General features: G+C 42.8%; 1 protein-coding gene and 1 long non-coding RNA gene across 37 annotated transcripts in view; one reads left to right on the top strand and one right to left on the bottom strand.

Annotated features, from left to right (window-relative positions):
• The window catches only part of LOC148222194 (uncharacterized), a 92,966-nt gene that overhangs the window by 11,114 nt on the left and 63,169 nt on the right, over positions 1-18,683 (bottom strand). For 14 of the 36 annotated variants that reach the window (XR_015806837.1, XR_015806841.1, XR_015806832.1 and 11 more), the window contains exons 1-5: positions 11,875-11,999; positions 9,690-9,747; positions 6,871-6,949; positions 1,301-3,304; positions 450-495 (exon numbers count right to left, since the gene is read on the bottom strand). This is a non-coding gene — a long non-coding RNA (uncharacterized LOC148222194). Of the gene's footprint in view, positions 1-449; positions 496-1,300; positions 3,305-6,870; positions 6,950-9,689; positions 9,748-10,271; positions 10,431-11,236; positions 11,641-11,874; positions 12,017-18,683 lie in introns of those variants that run through there. The other 22 variants (XR_015806810.1, XR_015806812.1, XR_015806831.1 and 19 more) reach the window with 13 other exon arrangements.
• On the top strand, positions 12,881-16,291 carry SLITRK2 (SLIT and NTRK like family member 2). Its single transcript, XM_014890877.2, has one exon. The coding sequence runs from the start codon at positions 12,881-12,883 to the stop codon at positions 15,449-15,451; it is 2,571 nt and encodes an 856-aa protein (XP_014746363.1). The 3' UTR covers positions 15,452-16,291.

Genomic DNA, 18,683 nt, shown 5'->3' with positions numbered 1-18,683 from the left:
AACGCAACACAAGGAAACCTGGAATGGGGAGGAGGACTACAAATACAAATTTACTCCCCTGCAAAACCAATTCATCTAAAATTGAGTAAAAGAACAAGATGATATCTCCCTCCTTCCTCCTACAACACATTCCATTCTTCACGTATATTGACATTGAAGGGTAAGCTGATAAATAGCTCTAATTTCAGTAACAAAAAGAAGAAAGTTATGACACTGACTCCAGCCAACAGTTTTCTCCTACCTCAAATCTTGCATGGTCTTCTACAAGGAGACTTTTTCTGCTGGTAGTGTTAGGCAGGCTTTGGGAACCCTCTTTAGGGGCATAGAGGGGATTTTTTTGCTGGTCCACAGGCAGGTCACTTAACTACTGTTATCATATTGATACTTAAACATCTTTTCATGCAGCCAAAAGCAACCTTCCAAAGGGAGTTGAAAAGGAGAGTATTTACCTTTCTGAATCAACAGCAAGGTCCACAGCAGATTCATAATGAGAACCTGAAAATAAAAAAAAAAGTTGGTTTCTGAAACTTCTGCCCTCACCAAAGGATTTTTGAATGGTCATGTCCTAAACTATTTGTTCCTTTACTTTCCAAACACAGTGTAGCCAACTGAGAACCAAATTCACATTTATGCTTAAGCAGTGAATAATGTTAGCAGTCAGTTAAACAAAAATAAAGATTAACTGTACAACTCACATTAATATATAGTATATCTGATGCCTAAATTTTAACACGTCAAGCACTATGCTCACTTTCATTTAAAATGAGAATTACAATCAATCAAAATGGCTTTTAATAAACTCAAAAGTATGTACAATTTGTCCTATAAAGGGAAAAGTGTATCTGAATATACCAACAAGATGAAGGTAATTAAAAAGTTTCTTAAAAATAAGAGAAGAAAATATAGAGAAAACAAATCCAGCTAATTCTTTTCAGGACCTAATTAACCTTAAAAACAGACCCTCCAGCCTTTCCCATGCATTTCAATGCAAGGGAGAATGTCCCTTGCTACAAACTATAGATCTGATTAAATGCAGTTTGGATTGAGGATAAAGGCAGAAGAGTCAGTCTGAGGTACCCTCTCTTTACACTGAAAAGTGTCCCATTCCAAAGGAAAATGCACTGAGCTCAGCCATCCCAATTGAAGTGTCAGCTGCTATTCAGCATAAGCAAAGATAGCACAAAGAATGCAAAAGAATCAGTCATTACAGCATATTTACAAAGGTAGCACAGCAATAGATGTTGGTTAGGGGACAGCAAAGCAAAACACCTATTATTTGAACACAGATGTACATACTTACATGTATATATTTGAACTCACACACATCCATATATATCACAAAACAAAATTGTATAAAAAAGGAGTAAATGCCCTCTCTAAGGCATTATCTTGAATCTTTGTATGAACATGAGTGGAACTCCAGCTGAAGCTGCAACATCTTGATGTTGACACAGTGTCTTCTTTCTGCAAGTGAAAAGCGTTAAAAATAAATATTCAAAGATTTTTTTTCACAAGCATCTATAACAACTCATCAGGTATGCACAGCACACATACACCCTGCTCTTATGCTGTTGTCAGCCTGGCTCTGGGGGAATTTCTGTGCTGAGATCACGACCTGACTGGGTCATTCCCTTCAGTGGTGCCTGATCTCCCACTGCCATCTCTGGAGGTTCTGCCTCAGTGTTCACAGCACTCTGCTACATTCAGGTTAAATCACCTGAAACACTCCAGCTTCCTCGTTTCCCAATTGTCTACCAGTTATTATATTTTTATCAGAGAGGATGAGAGTGACAGAGAATTCCTTGCCAGAGGTTATCTCCGAGTTCACAGTGTGTGTCCTTCTGCTGCCACATCCAAGAAATCGTTAACGCAGTTCCAGGCAGGCTTCACTGGTCCTGTGGGGCTAGCATGAATATCTGCTGCAATAGGGAGGACAAGCTGGGCTGGCACCACAGCTCCATGTGGACATGGTTAGCCTTCAAATGCTTATGAAATGATCTTCCAACTTCAGCTTTCTTGGGCTACTGTTGTTTCCAAGAACTAAAGAGACACAGCCCATCGGGCTCTGCTCAGCAAGAAGAAAGCTCACCCAGAGCAGTGGGAATCCCCCAAAGTCCTCTGTGCTGGTTTGAAATGTTTCATAGAAAGGCCAGAGATGCTCTGCTCCTCTCAGCCTCCCTGAGGTGCTGAGGCTCACTGAAGGAGCCACTCTGGGGGGTTTGGACTTCTGTGCTCACATAGAAGGAGCTTCAGCCACTTCTGTGACCCATGTGGATCAAAATTAGAGGGGAGCCTACAGTGTAATGTGGGGGTCATTTCTGCCTCCTCTTATCTGACAGGAAAATCATTCCCAAAAGCTAACACAAAATATTTTTAAAGTCCTTCTTAAGCTTTTGAAGATCCACCTCAATTTCCACAGCTGGTATGGGTTTACAATAAAAGAGACTAAACTGGTACACAGCCCATGCTCTTGTAATTGGCACAGTGATGGACTTTGAGCTCGTTTCAACATTTGTGAAGCCAGATGACCCAGGCTAGCAGCAAGAGGATGCCACCATGAAGCATAATTATTTTATAGCCCCTATTTAATTTTTGGAATATCAAAATTTACGATAATCACTAAAGCAGATTGATTAAACCCTAAGCGTAAACATACCATGAAACAGAAGTTGTTTTGCTGTCATCCCAAGGAACCATCTATTTGCAAAGTACATGGCAATATCAAAGAGCTCTCTATTGATTAAACCTTGAAAATAAAATTGCACCACTTATCATATGCTGTTTGCAAAAATGCCAATCATTATAATACTCACATAAGCATACTGTGTCTTCCCCCTGAACTTGTTAAATTTATTACTGAGACTCTATTCTGAGCTGCCTACATGCGGAAAAAATATCATTCAGATAATGCATTAACATTTATAACCAGTATTTAAAGCTGTGCATGGTGCCATCTCAAATGATAAGGGTCTTGTCAGCATTTCCAGTATAAGCCTCATTTTAGGGAATGGAAGAAGAGAGGGAGTGGCAACACTACATTTCAGCAATTTTAAATGACACCAACAAGAATCCTGACATACAAGTTGTCAATCTAATTGTACCTACCTTTCAGAGATAGGCGCATCTCTTATGTCCACATTCAGTTTAAAGAACAGTGAAATTCTCAATACATCATTGTAAGCTACCTGGCAAGTGCTGTTATTCTCCTTGCGCATGCAGCATCCCACGCGATTATAATTCTAGATCTAAGCCTTCATATTACAAAAGCTCTTAAGGAATGGAACAAAAATGATATGACCCCCTCCTAGAGGAGAAAGAAAGAGATAAGCAAAACAGCTAACAATACAACAATGAGGGCTGGTTCATGACTCATGTTATCAGATGTTCCTGCGGTATCAAAATACTGAATACAAATTTTAATAGCAGAAAGGATGAAAAATAACAACCACAAGACTTTTTTGGGGTCAGAAACTCATAGGTGCAATGCATCTGCCATGAGCCCAATTCTGCTACAGGTACAGTGTAAGCTGTGATTTGCTGAATGACAACTGTTAGCTGTTGATGTTTAAGTATTCTGCCAAAAGAAAAGATATTTAAGATATTTATATTAGTACAAAAAAATTACCAAAAAGCAAAAGTTGTTGTCATAAGGCAAGAAGGCCTTCTGAAAGACACATCTCTAAAAAGGAAGGTATCGAAGTGCTTATACTTGAGATGATCTGGACCACTGGACAGGTCATAAGTAAATATATGCAAAGAAAGGACCTCACCTCTATAGAATTCTAAGTGCATCAGTAACATCAGCTAGAAACAATAAAGCCAAACACTTCTGTCTGCAAAAGCAACGACATTTCTAATCAGAAAGCTCAAATGCTAACCAGTATAGTGGTTGTAAAGCAAAAACACTCTGAGCAAATATGTGTGTAAATGGATTTTCCAGACTCCAAGCCACAGTTGATTACCAAGGCTGACTGAGCTATCCTCTTCTCCTCACAGATTTACTTGCTGCTCAGGCACATAGTGGACATAAAAATCTCCTGCTGTGCAAAGGATTTTATTGCTTTACAGGAAAAAGACTAAGAGATGATAAAAAAGAGGCCATATAAAGGATGGGCAGTTGTTCAAAAATTATATGCTTTGGAATGGCAAGAAATGCCACAAGAGCTATGGAATACATACACACAGTTCATATCGAGGCCAAAGCTGTTCCACTTCACATGGAACCTCATGGGCTGAAAAGGCACCACACAAAGAACGAGGTCCCTGCTGTGCAGCAGTTGGGCACACACTCATCCACTGACTATTCCACCGATTCAGGTATGCCCTACCATCCCCTGGCATTTGGCAGGAAAACAGATGATTAAATATCTTCAGCATCCAGACCCCAATGACTGCAATAAAGCAGAGATTATTCTAACTGACTCCTTCCCTTCCTATTGTCCTTTCAGTTAATGTGCATGTTTGGCATATTTCTGATTTGCTTTGGAATGAGTCTATAAAGCCAGAGATGGTTCTGAGGACAGTCAGGAAAGCAACTCCAAGGCCAGGTAAACAGCAATGTTAAAAATTTTGACATCAAGCAGTTTTAAGCACCATCAGAGTTTGACCACTGTCAGTAGCAGAGAAGATTCTGTGTGCCTGTTTTCTACCCAAGCACCTACACCTCACCATAAAATGACGTACTAGACACTCAAGATTTCTGTGTTTGTGTGTAACTCCCCAGGGTAGAAGTCAGCTGGATTCCTGGCTCCATGAAGCCAAAGAGAGATTTGTCCATGGCTGAAGTCTAGGTCAGGATTTTATGTATGTTTATATTGTGCTTTGTGCAATAACAGCTCAGGGAGCTACTTCAGATGCCAAATAAATTTTAAGGTTTCTGTGGAATTTGAAATACTTTATAAGTGATTCTCTCCAACAAATTAATGCCACCACCATTCTCACACTTTCTAATTATCTCATCAATTTCTTTTCATGCCATTTGCAGTTATAAATCATGCTTCAAAGTCAGCATGTGTACAAGCAGCCTCCACAAGACAAATATTATAGGGTATTTTTCAGGAAAATGATTACTGCTCAGAGACAGCAAAGTTTCTGGCTAGAGTGATGTAGAAAAGACTGCAGAAAAGCAGAGAAAGTTTTTCTTTATTCAAAAATTGAAGTATTTAATTCTCAGAGAATTAACTTTGTTACCCTTGGAAAAACTTGTGGGTCAAGATAAAGGCAATTTAATAAAGCAAAGCAACAGGTTGCACGTGGAAGCAAAGGAAAAGATTTATTCTCAGCACATGCTGTCCAGCCACTTCCTGGGATGTAGGTCTTCATTAGTGGCTGCTCAAGAAAACAAACATCCTTGTAACAAATGTAATTTCCTTCTCTTAGCTTTTAGTGCCGAGCAGACATTGCGTGGTCTGGAATATCCCTTTGGCGAGTTGGGGTCAGCTGCCCTGGCTGTGTGCTCTCCCCAGGACCCTCCTCCCCCGCTCACCGGTGAGGGAGGATGTTGGAGAGACAACCCTGAAGCTGTGAGAACACTGCTCAGCAGCAGCCAAACCACTGGTGAATTATCCAGCCCCTTCTGGCTGCCAGTGACAGTGCCCAGCCCAGCACTGCGGGGCTGCAGGGGGGAAATGAGCTCCAGCTCAGCCAGACCCAGCGCAGCGAGCCCAGGCTGAAATCTCCCAGCTGCTTGGGACCATCCTTAGTCACTTATCCACTTATCCAAGAAGTGGGAAACTAAAATCGCCCATAGCAGCACATTTCAGCAGATCTGGTTTGAAACTTGTGAAGTGGGGGGACCTTGACTGACAGCAGACTTGCACACACCCTTTGCACATGCAGAATTACATTCCTCTTAGAAATCAGATGAAAAACAAAAGCCAGTGATTACCAATTCTTTCTTCAGTGGGCAACTATTCACAAACCTCTCATGGAATGAACTTAATGGAAGGAACACATGGAGTCTGAAAAAATGCCGTTTTTTTTCTACTCATTTTTTTCTGAAGCCAAACCAGAACTATGTGACCTCTGTTCGTAATGACAACTCAATGACACAGCACTCATTCTGAATGTGGAATATGAAATGCTCACTGTGAACTGCTCAAAAATAATCCTCAGGCCATGATTATTCATAGAAATTATTTGGTGAGTAATTTCAATTAAATAAATTCAAGGAATCAAGAAAAATAGGGTAAACTAATAGAATGCATTATTTATTATGAATAATACATTTGGAGGAACTTTCTCCCACTATTGCAGAAAGCCAGCTCAAGGCACAGGGCACTGAAGCCTCACTTAAGTCCTGTTTTGAGGTCTTAATTGGGGGCTTTCATGATGAATCACTCTAGGCTGGCACACTGCCCAGGACTGAAATTCATCCATTGCTCCTGCTCCTCACATACTTCTAGATATGTCATTAGCACAGTGGAATTTGTATTCTTTCAACTTCACTGCCATAAAAATAATGATATGGAGAGATTTCATTATGTTTCCTTTACTACTAAAAACTAAAGGGGAAAAACTTTTTACATCAGCTCACCAGACTTTCAACGGTGAACATTCATAATACCCATACATCAATTGCATTATGCAAATATGAGCCCCCTTACTGAAGTAAGGCAAGAAGACAAAATAATTTAAACAAGACTCTCCAAATCACTAAAACCACTTGTGTGCACTTGTGTTTGCATGATGGGACATTTCCAGTTAAAAAGATTCACAGTGTGTAACACATAGATTATGACTCTGAGGAAAGCCGAAAAATTGTATTTGTAAATGGTAGCGGTAGAAATTAACATAGACACACATTTGAAACACAATAAATAATAGATCCATTGTTGTTTTAAGGATGGGAAAATAAAACCCCACACTTACCTATTTTTTTTTGTTGTTCTTGTTGCTCGGTAATGCCAGCACAGAATATCTATCATCAGGAAGATTCATCTCGTTGTTCCTATCAGAGAAATAGATCCATTGACATGATGAAACAAAGCACTTCCAAAAATATTTAAACCACTCAATAAAACCTAAGTGCCGGCTTTGAAGCTAAGTATTTATTCAAAGATCTGATCCAAATCCCACTGAAATCAGTCAGAGTCCTTCTACTGACACCAAAGGGCTTTGGATCAGACATACAACTTTCCTGAATAGGATGAAGACATCCATAAATGTTAATTGTCTCACAGCGCTTTGCTGGGTCCTATGATAAAAGGTGTGTGAGTGTAGTAGGGGAGTGGATATTTGTTTTTCTAGGCAAGAAAGAAAAAAACCTGGGCTAAATCTAAAGTAATGATCAGTTTTAATTGCACAGTGGTGAGTCCATCATTATCCCCAAAGCACAGGCTACCAGGGATGCTTTCTGACAGATAGCTGCTTTATCATATTTCCTTCTGAAACCAATATTACTGCCATTATAACACACTAAATTCTCTTCTTAAGACAGTCAGGATTAATGATACAAAAAATCAGAAACTGGTAGTTCTGCTGTTGCTGCAGTTTGTACCACAGGGTAGAATCACACTGTGCTGTTATAAAACAGACTACCCCAGATATATTGAAACAAATCATGATGAAGTCTCCTTGCAAAAAAAAAAAATCATCCTGCAGTTAGATAATAGGTCTCAAAAAGATGTAACCTTGGCCAGGGTCGGAATCCTTGCAGGAAGCAAAAGCTGAGGGAAGAGTTAGAAAGCACAGTGATTTTAAGTCATAGTTCATTAAATTCTTTCAGTTATACAATAGGTAGTCATGAAGTGTCAGTGAACAGTATTCTGAAGTAGGCCAGCTCTCCATATGTTTGCATGGCTGGGAGAAATGGAGCTAAAAAGCACATCTGGAAACCAGAGACATTCCTTACAGTTGATGGCACAGGCAATCACTGATTGCCAGCAAAAAGCAAGTAGACACCACCCAGTCTGGAGTGCCCCTCTGCCCTCAAACCAGCTCATCCAGCAGCTCTCCTTCCACCGAGGCTTCCTCCCAAAGGTCTCCCTCTTCTGCCTCTCTCAGCACGTGTGGCTCCAGCCAGCTGTTGCTGGGCAGCCCAGGGGTGCAGAGATGGACACAGGGCCACGGAGGGCACAGTCTGCCAGCTCCTTCCTCTCTGCCTTCCATGCTCACCCTCCTTCACCATTCCCCACTCATCCCTTTCCCAAAGAAAGTGGAAGGCAGAGACTTCTCTTCCATCCTGTCTTTTACAGTGCTGCTGGATGAGATAAAACCGTGGATTACAAGTAACAATTATTTTGCATACTGTTCACTGCTAAATCTGGAAACAGTTTATTTCCTGAAGAATTCCTTTTAAGTGAGGCTCAAAAATCCACTTTACAGTATAGGAAATACCCCCAAAATGTAACATAGTTGTGGAAATACAATAACTCCATCTACAAAAAGACACACATATATAAAGAGAAAGCAAGAATACAAGGTCCTGGTTGAAGAGCAGAGATGATTATCTCAGAACCCTAAAAGTTTAAATGAAGTAGGCATTTCATATGCAGTTCAGGATTACAGGATGAGGAGCATATGAGATCAGTAAATATCTACATTTACAAATTCCCATTGTTTACTGCATCAACCATCATGTTGTGTTCACAGAAATCAATATTGGTTTCTACTTATACTATATGAATAAACACTTCTTTACTTGCCTAGAAGCATCCAGGCTACCTTAATAGATTCTAAGGATCAGCAGAACTTATATACTGCCCTCCATCCAATTCACAGAGATTTTGCTTTGTTTCTGGCTGCCTTCATTTCTTTATTCCATAAGACTTGGTGGATATGTTTGTTCCTTCACTTATATACAGAGAAGCAAATCCAGAAAATCTTATAGGTAAGGATTAATCAGTAGTGTTTAGCATCCACCTGCAGATACAATGTGAAGAAAGACAATTATCTCCACATTTTTCCAGACTTTTTCTGCTCCTTGATATTTACTCTCCCAGAAGGACAGCAACATGATGTGCACTAGGCAGGAAGGGTAATGATCTGTGCCAAATTTTATATGCTTATGCTTCATGCTGTGGTCTGGCTTTTTTTTCCCCTGCCAGCAGACAGATAAAGTGGTGGCTTCAGGACTGTGCAGGAGCCAAGAGCTGCACTGGTGTATGGAGCAGCACAGGACTAACAGACTATTTGAAGCAGGTTAAGGCTGACACCAGGCAAGTATTCAGTTCATACTTGCTCTGCAGCTATCTGGAGTATCCCCATGGGAAACAGGTATGGGATAATTAAGGGCTCTTAAGCCAGCAGACAAGGATATTACAAGGATAAACATTTCAAACTGAAGACAGTTAGATGCAGAGTTGTAAAGAAAGCCAAATTTTTTACCTGTGAGGGAGGAAACTTATTGGAACAATTTACTGAACACAATGGCAGATTTTCACTATAGGCAATTGCTAGAGTATGTCTGGCTATGTTATTTGGTTTCATTTTATTTCTTTCTCCTACAAAATATGATTTAGTTTGAATAGGAATTAATTCCACTTTAGCTGATGGCTTGGGTTATGCAAGATTCAAAAGCCACAATGGTTCTATTAAGTCTCATAATCTATGAATCTGTACTCAGTCTTCATAACTTTGCACAAAAAGGAGCATGAAGGAACACAGCTAAATATTTGCGACCTTCACAATGCTTACAAATCAGGCATAACCTTGAGTTTCCCCAAGCCCTCGTGAGCTGCAGTACCAACCTGCCTCCTGGCCTTCCATCCCTGGAGGCTCCCAGATACTCATAGACTGGAAATGTTCCTGCATTCAACATATAAAATAAAAAGGCAGTAAAACAGGTGGAGGAAAAAAGCTGTTCTTTTATACTCCGTATTTAATTGAAGGGATTATAAAACACTTCAGGCATGCGGAGAAATCAGGACTTTGTTCCTAAATAAAAAGCTGAAGCTATTATATTTTTTTTTTAATCCGTGTTCCTCCTCCTACAACCATGGTTATTATATGCATGCATTTGCAGTGTAATAGAATCAGTATCATCTCTGTGTCTTATTACTGTTGCAATCCCCTAACATGCTGTTCCTTCCATCCCACATGAATCTGGTAATTACTGCTGAGGCATGCCATGCGTACGCTTTCCCTTCCAAGGCAGCATCAGCAGTGCCACAAACACATTTCCTATGTATTAGTAAACACAAGCAAGTATGTTGCCTCATAAGCCAATTCCAGGACATGGTCCTTGCTCACCAGAAAGCTGCACCTGACTGAAACTCATGGACATAAACAAATGTACACTGTGAGACAAGGCTAAAATGCACTGGACCTACTTGTGCCTTCATTTTTGCTGTGTTGGAGCAAGCCCTGTGAGACCTCGCAGTGCTGTGCTGGGTTGCTCAGGGGAGATGTGATGAATGGAGGTTACAGGAGCCTCTGTGTGCTTCTGTGAGGTGCCAGTGTGGGCCAGGTGTGTGTGAATATGCTCCCTTCTGAAAATAATAAAAGAAAAAAATCAACTGAGGTCTCCTTTTATCTTCTCTTATTAGGCTCATGCCCCCAGACTGTGTTAGAAAGATGCTATAGCCTGTAACTAGTCCAGTTTTGCTCCCCAAAAACCATATCTTCATATTTAGAGCAGAAAACATGCAAAAAATCTCACAGAATAATAATCTGGCTGCTGGTGTGTTAGTGTTGAAAAACAGCAGATCTGCCACACACATCTTTCCTGATCCTAGCAATTTTTGCTCTTGAGTTCAGCAGGATAAAGAGAGTCAGAATGGAGCAGTTCTGAGCACATTTCAGAATTCCACGCTTGTTGAAATTCACACAGCACCACACCAAAAGCGTGCTCCAATGTGGGATGCTCCTGCTCTTGTCACGACCTCTCCCAAATTTTAGATAGGGAAGCTGCAACTGCAACTGCTTTAATCCCAAGCGCAAACTCCAGCGCTATTCCTGTCCAGGAGCGCTGCAAAGGCATCTGTGCTGGCTGCTGCAGGATGTTACCTTTTCCAGCCTCAAGAGGAGAGATAAGAATAGAGAGTACATTTCTGCTGCTCCTAAAATGTGGGCTCTGATACATAACGGCTAAAGAATATAATGAGATGACAGTACCACTTTTGTCAGTTCCAGACCTCTTCTGGGCAGCAAACCTTTACATTCTAGAGACTATGTAAAGTGTATATAGTACGCTGTAAGAATCTGGCAATAATGCACCCTGGCCTGCTAGCACTTTAAAAATTCCCTGTAGAGTGCCTTTTTGTCCCCTCCCCCCAGTGTGAACCCGAAGTTTTACCTTTAGATAGAGATCAAGAGCAGCCATCCTTTCCCCTCACACAGATCTGTGCCCAGGGCTTGGAGCTTAAGCAAAGTCACAATAACCCAGATCCAACATCTTGTTCTTTTTAAAGGCAGTCAAATGCTACACCACAACACTTCAATGGGGCAGTGGGCCTAATCCAGCCAGTGGGAATGAGTGGTTAAATCTGCCTGCTCAGGACTCGGGGGAGCGTCCCAGAGGGTGCAGGGATTCAGGCTTGGGACTGCCGCTGCCTGACAGCCCGGTTTGGTGGAAGGTGTTGAACTTCCCTGAACGTGTAGAACACCAATGTGCTGGGCAGGGCTCGGCACGGCAGTTTGGGGGGATGCTCCAGCCGGAGCGGGGGATCGATGCTGATGCCAGATGGAGATTTGCAGCAACGCTGCTCCGAGAGCCAGATTGAGCATGTATGTGATGTGTGATGTGTGCGTCTGTGTAGCGTGTGGGGAGGATGTGTGCGGAGGATGTGTGCGGGCTGTGCGTGTGTGCGGTGCTGCGTGCCTGCCGGCTGGCTTTTGCCGAAGAGGCTGCTTGACTTGCTTTCTATTTTAAGGGCACGGATTCAGGGACTCGGGGCCAAAAATTCTCCGGACCCAGGTAAATCCGCTTGTTACCTTATTCCCCTTCCCGGCTCCGAGTGCCCGCGCTGTCCTGCAGGTGCTGTCAGAGCGCTCCCGCGAAGAGCAGCCGAGCCAGGAGAGAGCCGCCAAGGGAAGGGGGGACGGGGACTGGGACGGGGGGCTGGGAATTAAACGTGTCCCCCCCGCCCCCGGCTGACGTCAGCGCGGCTCCGCGCGGGGCACCCGGCAAAAGCGCCGCGCCGCGCCGCGCCCCGCGCACAGCCCGCGCACAGCCCGCGCTCAGAGCCGCGCTCCCGCAGCGCCGCCGCTCTCGGCCCCCGCCCGGCCCAACTTCCCGCACAGCCGCGGCCGGGACGGGCCCGGCCGGGCCGGGACGGGACGGCGGCGCCCCGCTGGGCTCCTCCCGAGGCGTGAGCGGGCGATGCCGCTCGCCGCCGGGCGCCTGGGTCCCGGGGCGCGGCGGCTCTCGGCGGCGGCCACTGCCCTCAGTGCCCCCGCGGGCGCCCCGAGAGCAGGTACGAGCGCGGGGGGCGGCGCGGGGAGCGCGGGCTGGGGGCGCCGCCGTCAGAGGATTTGCTGTCGGTCGTTGTGTCCCCCGATTTAAGATGCTGGGAGGCACCGGGAGCCGGGCAGCGGGGACGGGATCGTACCCGTGGCCCCGGGACGGGCAGCGGGGACCGGATCGCGCTGCCAGCGGCCGCCGGGGCGGAGGCGGCGGCCGCGACGGGCGGGGGATGGGGCGGAGAGCCCAGCACTAGGGTCCCGGGTTTCGGGGAGCTCCTCCGACGGGGCTTCCCCACAGCAGCTCCGCAGACGCTTTCCGAGAGGAAAGGAAGGGAGGAGGAGGGGGGGATTCCAGAGGAGTTTGGAAGACGCTGCCTTGCAGCTCCCCTTCCCCCCCAGCCTTCCGACCTGCTTTCGCTCTCCCCGTGCAGCCTCTGCTCCCGGCCGTGTTCACTGGGGATTTCTTCTTTCTCTCCTTACCTGTCTCAAAAGGTTTGACTGTAGGTACCAAAGCAGGGATCGACGGCGCATAAAGATGCTGAAGGGTGTTTGGTTGCTCAGTTTATTAACAGTGGCTGGGATCTCGTGGACAGAGAGTCGCAAACCTGCCAAAGACATTTGCAGCAAGAGCCGCTGCCCTTGCGAGGAGAAGGAGAACGTGCTGAACATCAATTGTGAAAATAAGGGATTTACAACCGTCAGCCTCCTCCTGCCGCCCCCGTCCAAGATCTACCAGCTGTTTCTCAATGGAAACGCATTAACCCGCCTGTTCCCCAATGAGTTCGTCAACTATTCCAACGCCGTGACCCTGCACCTGGGCAACAACGACATGCAGGAGATCCGCACAGGGGCCTTCAGTGGCCTCCGCACCCTCAAGAGGCTGCACCTCAACAACAATAAGCTGGAAGTGCTGAAGGAAGACACCTTCCTGGGCTTGGAGAGTCTGGAGTACCTGCAGGCTGATTACAATTACATCAGTGCCATTGAAGCGGGAGCATTCAGCAAGCTGAACAAGCTCAAGGTGCTGATCCTCAATGACAACCTCCTGCTGTCCCTACCCAGCAATGTCTTCCGCTTTGTGCTCCTCACTCACCTGGACCTGCGGGGAAACCGGCTGAAGATGATGCCTTTTGCTGGTGTGCTGGAGCACATTGGAGGCATCATGGAAATCCAGCTGGAGGAAAACCCTTGGAACTGCACCTGCGACTTGCTGCCACTCAAGGCCTGGCTAGACACCATCACTGTGTTTGTGGGTGAGATAGTCTGTGAAACCCCCTTCAGGCTTCATGGGAAAGATGTGACCCAGCTCACCAGGCAAGATCTCTGCCCTAGGAAAAGTTCCAGTGAGTCAAACCAGAGGGAAAAACACCCTGTCCTCTCAGACCCACACATCTCAAGGCTATCGCCCACTGCCAACTCTGCCATCAATCCCACCAGGGCCCCAAAAGCCAGCCGGCCACCCAAAACTAGGAACCGCCCCACCCCCCGTGTCTCTGTGTCAAAAGACAGACAAATATTTGGACCTATCATGGTTTACCAGACAAAGTCTCCTGTGCCCATCACCTGCCCAGCGGGCTGCATCTGTACATCCCAGAGCTCAGATAATGGCCTAAATGTTAACTGCCAAGAGAAAAAGATAAGTAACATCTCCGATCTCCACCCCAGGCCAACCAGTCCAAAGAAACTTTACCTTACCAGTAACTATCTGCAAGTCATTTATAGAACCGATCTCACAGAGTACAGCTCTCTGGATTTGCTGCATCTAGGAAATAACAGAATTGCAGTGATACAAGAAGGTGCCTTTACAAACCTCACAAGTTTACGCAGACTTTATCTTAATGGCAACTACCTTGAGGTTCTGTACCGATCCATGTTTGAAGGGCTGCACAGCCTGCAATATCTCTACCTAGAGTACAATGTCATTAAGGAGATCCTGCCACGCACATTTGATGCTCTGAGTAATCTTCATCTGTTGTTTCTCAATAACAACCTGCTCAGATCCTTGCCTGATAATGTCTTTGGAGGCACTTCCCTCACCAGGCTCAACCTTAGAAACAACCATTTCTCGCACCTGCCTGTGAGAGGAGTTTTGGACCAGCTCTCAGCTCTGATTCAGATAGACCTCCAAGAGAACCCTTGGGACTGCACGTGTGACATCCTGGGGCTAAGGAACTGGATAGAGAAAGTCACTGACCAGAACAACCAGCAGTTAAATCCCCCTGTAGTTATCAATGAAGTAATATGTGAGTCTCCCACTAAGCACTCTGGAGAGCATCTGAAATTCCTGAGCAAAGAAGCCATCTGCCCAGAGAACCCCAACTTGTTAGATTCTTCTGTCCTCTCCATGAACCAGAACACTGATACCCCCCATCTCAGTGTCTCACCCAGCTCCTACCCAGAATTACACACTGAAGTTCCACTGTCTGTCCTAATTTTAGGCTTGCTGGTTGTGTTTATTTTGTCTGTTTGTTTTGGGGCAGGTCTGTTTGTTTTCGTCCTTAAGCGCCGGAAGGGGGTGCAGAGCATGCCCAGCAGTGCCAACAACGTAGATATAAGTTCATTTCAGCTCCAGTATGGGTCTTACAACACTGAGACCCACGATAAAACTGAAGGACATGTTTATAACTACATTCCTCCTCCCGTTGGACAGATGTGCCAAAACCCAATCTACATGCAAAAGGAAGGGGATCCAATTGCCTATTACAGGAATCTCCATGAGTTTAGCTATAGCAGTCTTGACCACAAAAAAGAAGATCCCACCAGTCTTGCATTTACCATCAGTGCAGCTGAATTACTGGAAAAGCAGTCTTCACCAAGGGAACCAGAGCTGCTGTATCAAAATATTGCAGAAAGGGTCAAGGAACTCCCCACCGGAGGATTAGTTCATTATAACTTTTGTACCTTACCCAAAAGGCAGTTTGCCCCTTCATATGAATCCAGACGCCAAAACCAGGACAGGATAAATAAAACTGTTTTATATGGAACTCCCAGGAAATATTTTGCAGAACAGTCTAAACCTGAGCATCCTTTACTCCAAGGAAAGCTACAAACAGAACCAGACTACCTCGAAGTTCTGGAAAAACAAACTACAATCAGTCAGCTGTGAGGGGGGAGGTGGGAGACAAAGGAAATTTTTAAAATGAGCTCAGCATCACATTTCTTTGAGTCTGAACTCAGTACTGATGTCATCTGTCGCATTCCCAACGTTTCCACTTTTTTAAATCAGAGAAGGAGTTAGAGAGGAAAGGAACCTTTGCAGCATGGCAGTGATGTGATGTTGCTTTTAAAGCGTTCCCTTTAAGTTATTTCAATATCTCTCTCCATTTTACCCTTCTCTAGGAACTGTCATTGCAAATGTATCTTTCTGTAATAGATCTTGCATAATTCTTTTTGATTTTGAAGAAAATGAGGAAGAGGGTCTTTGGGGTTTCTGTTGTTTTTTTCTTTTCATTTCAAAATGGAAACTTAATGTATTATGTAGAAGATCTCCAAAGATCTTTTTTCCTGGACTATGACTTTATTTTGTAAATAATAATATACTGTACTGCTGTTTGAATTACCAACTATAGCCACTGGGCGTCACTTTTTTGTGTTAAAGTGCCTTTGCACTTTAAGTACATTATTACTTAATTGTTGCTCTTAGCTTTGATAAATTGAACCTATTTTAATGTGTTGTATTTTTGAAATTAAAAAAAATTGTAAAATAGATCTATATGTCAGCTGCATTAAATCAGAGGGTTTGATTTATAGGAAAGCTGCTCTTCTTTAAATAACTCTAGTTCTAGGACCTTACAGACTCAAATGTAAATTATTGGGCTATTTTTTCCCTCTAGGTTTGTTTAGAGTGACTCACTGAAATCAACTGAGAGGATTTAGCAATGGACTAGAGGTTATCAAATGCCTCAGCTGGGAATAACAGCTCATTAATAAAAGATGTTTAACACAATGTCATAGTGAACTGAACAATTAATGTCCTTCTTAATACATTGCATTGCAGCTCTAACACAGTAATGTTCAATGGCTTAAGATTTTTGTCATACTTAACAGAACATTACTCATAATATTTTATTCATTGGATTAGATGATTTTATACATTTTGTGACAGAGTTTATATTTGTAACTTTTTGGACTGAAATTAACATGTCCTCTTCCTGCCAGATACATATTTTTTTCATAAGCAGGGACACCAGCAGGGGTCATCCCACACCTCATTAAATTTATAACAGGCAAATGAACCAATGCCAAAGGTAAAAATTGGATCCGGGAATCTGGAGTCCTCCAAATCAAGGTAGCTGAAATCAGTATGTGGATCCCAGTAACCTTTGGTAGTCAGAATTATGTCTATGTCTGTGCTTTTTGTCTCTAAAGCAGAAGTAATACTGCAGTAATTAAATTTCTTCTGTTAGAGAAAACTGCCATTAAGTTCACTGTCTTAAGTTTCATAAAATGTTTAAAGTTAACTGAATTCTAATCTCAACACTGGTTTTCTTAAGTCCATCAGTGAACAAATGCAGTGAGTCTTCTTTCCCATTAACTCAGGCCTGTTTTGCTTCAAGCTTTATGTTATCACTTTCAATTTACTTTTCCTTCATGGAGAGTATTGAAACGATTTTTATTAACAAGTATACAGTGAAACTTTATTAAGCTTTATTAGCTTCTAAATAATTTTTAGATGCAAACATTATTGTGCAATTTAAACAAACAGCCCTTATTTACAACAAAAACAGTTTTGTTTTGTCTGTTCTAAATCCTTATGCAACTGGGATGGTGATCTGCATATAAAGTAGGCCAGGCTTTTCAATTCCTTATTAAAGCAATTGATGGGGTCTGAAAGAAGCACAGTTTCCTTTTCATAAATAGGTTACTGCACATAATAATCCTTTATTATCATGCAGAGATTGAAGTGGCCTCTGCTGACTGATTTTAAGAGCTTTACTATAGTTAATAATACAGTATCTACAACTTGGAGAAATTTTCTGCAATTGCATTTAAGCTCTGAATAACAACAATCAATATTGTTCTAATCAGGACTTCGCCAAAAGGAAGTTGCTTTATATTTAAGAGCTAAAGAGGCTTTGCATGTGTTTTGCCAGATATCTGAGTCACTTAGTAAAACGCCTTCTAATGATTTATGTGACATCTGAGTACATTAATATGCTAACGTGTCAATTCTTTGTGTTTAGAATCCATAGCATCTATGGCTGTTCATTAGATCAGGTTTAAAATTGAAGTGCTACAATGAAGTACTGAAGAATCAGTCTTCAAAATGGTCTCACATCAAGGAGGAGGTGAAATGGTATCACTTTAGTTGAACTTTGAACGTTTGGCTGGAATTGCATCCATCTTTGAGCAAGGTACTTGCTTGAAAGCTTTCAGTACTGATTGTCTTATTATGGCTCCTTCCCCTGGGAAATTAAAAGCATTTATTGCTGAAACACTGAGAAAAATATAAGTATTATTTTAAAGTAAATTTATTAACTCTTTCCAGGTATGAATTTAGTATTGCCTGCAGAACAAGTACCATATTACATCTGGCAGCAGCTAGGATATTATTATTTATTATTCCTCAGTGAACCAGAACCAATTACAAATGTTTTTTTTTCCTCGGAAAAAAACCCCTAATTTTCCCAACAGAAATGTTTTCAGTGTTTCTAGTGTTTGCAAACAACAGAGATAGGAAATTGATTCTTTTAGTAACGTTATATTGTTTGGCTTTAGTGCTTCAGTCTCAGTACTTTGATGTTTGCTTTGGTAGCACAGCCATATTTTACAGAGGTTGCTGTTGCTTTACATTTCCTAAGGTTTCCTAGTGGAATTTATTTAATGACTAGATTTTATTTTGCATCACCAGTACCAGCTTAAAAATTTTTATTGCTGTAGATCTTTTAGGTTTGTTTTTATACCCTTCAGCTGGCATCTATTAAGCAATTCTTTTCATAGTGTTGTCTAGGTGAAAGAGAAAATTTTTTTCAGTTACACTTAAAGAGATTTGTTTAACAGGGAAAGTGTGTCGGCAGCTGCTGTATAGAAGGTTTCCGCATTTCTTCAACTGTGCTGCCCTGGAAGCTGCTGCTTTTTAGGGGAGAGCTGCTTGCCTGAGTCGTGGCTTGATAATGAGTTTGAAAAAAATTTCTTTCACAGTTTGAAAAGTTGAACTGTGAAAATTATGTAACCAGGTTAGCAAAATTGTTTTAATTCTCTCAGGAAAATGGAGTGCAAATAGTTTTCTTTCTTCATAATTTTTCTTTTGTGAAAGTGAACTTAATGACCTTTACAGAAACAGTAACAGTGCAGACTAAACCACTGTTGAAATTATGCAGTTATTTCTAGTGAAAATG

This window comes from Sturnus vulgaris, chromosome 14, assembly GCF_052056855.1.
Source record: "Sturnus vulgaris isolate bStuVul1 chromosome 14, bStuVul1.hap1, whole genome shotgun sequence".
In the NCBI taxonomy this organism is placed as follows: domain Eukaryota; kingdom Metazoa; phylum Chordata; class Aves; order Passeriformes; family Sturnidae; genus Sturnus; species Sturnus vulgaris.
The sequence above is the reverse complement of the archived record's forward strand: the minus strand, read 5'-3'. Positions and strand labels throughout refer to the sequence as shown.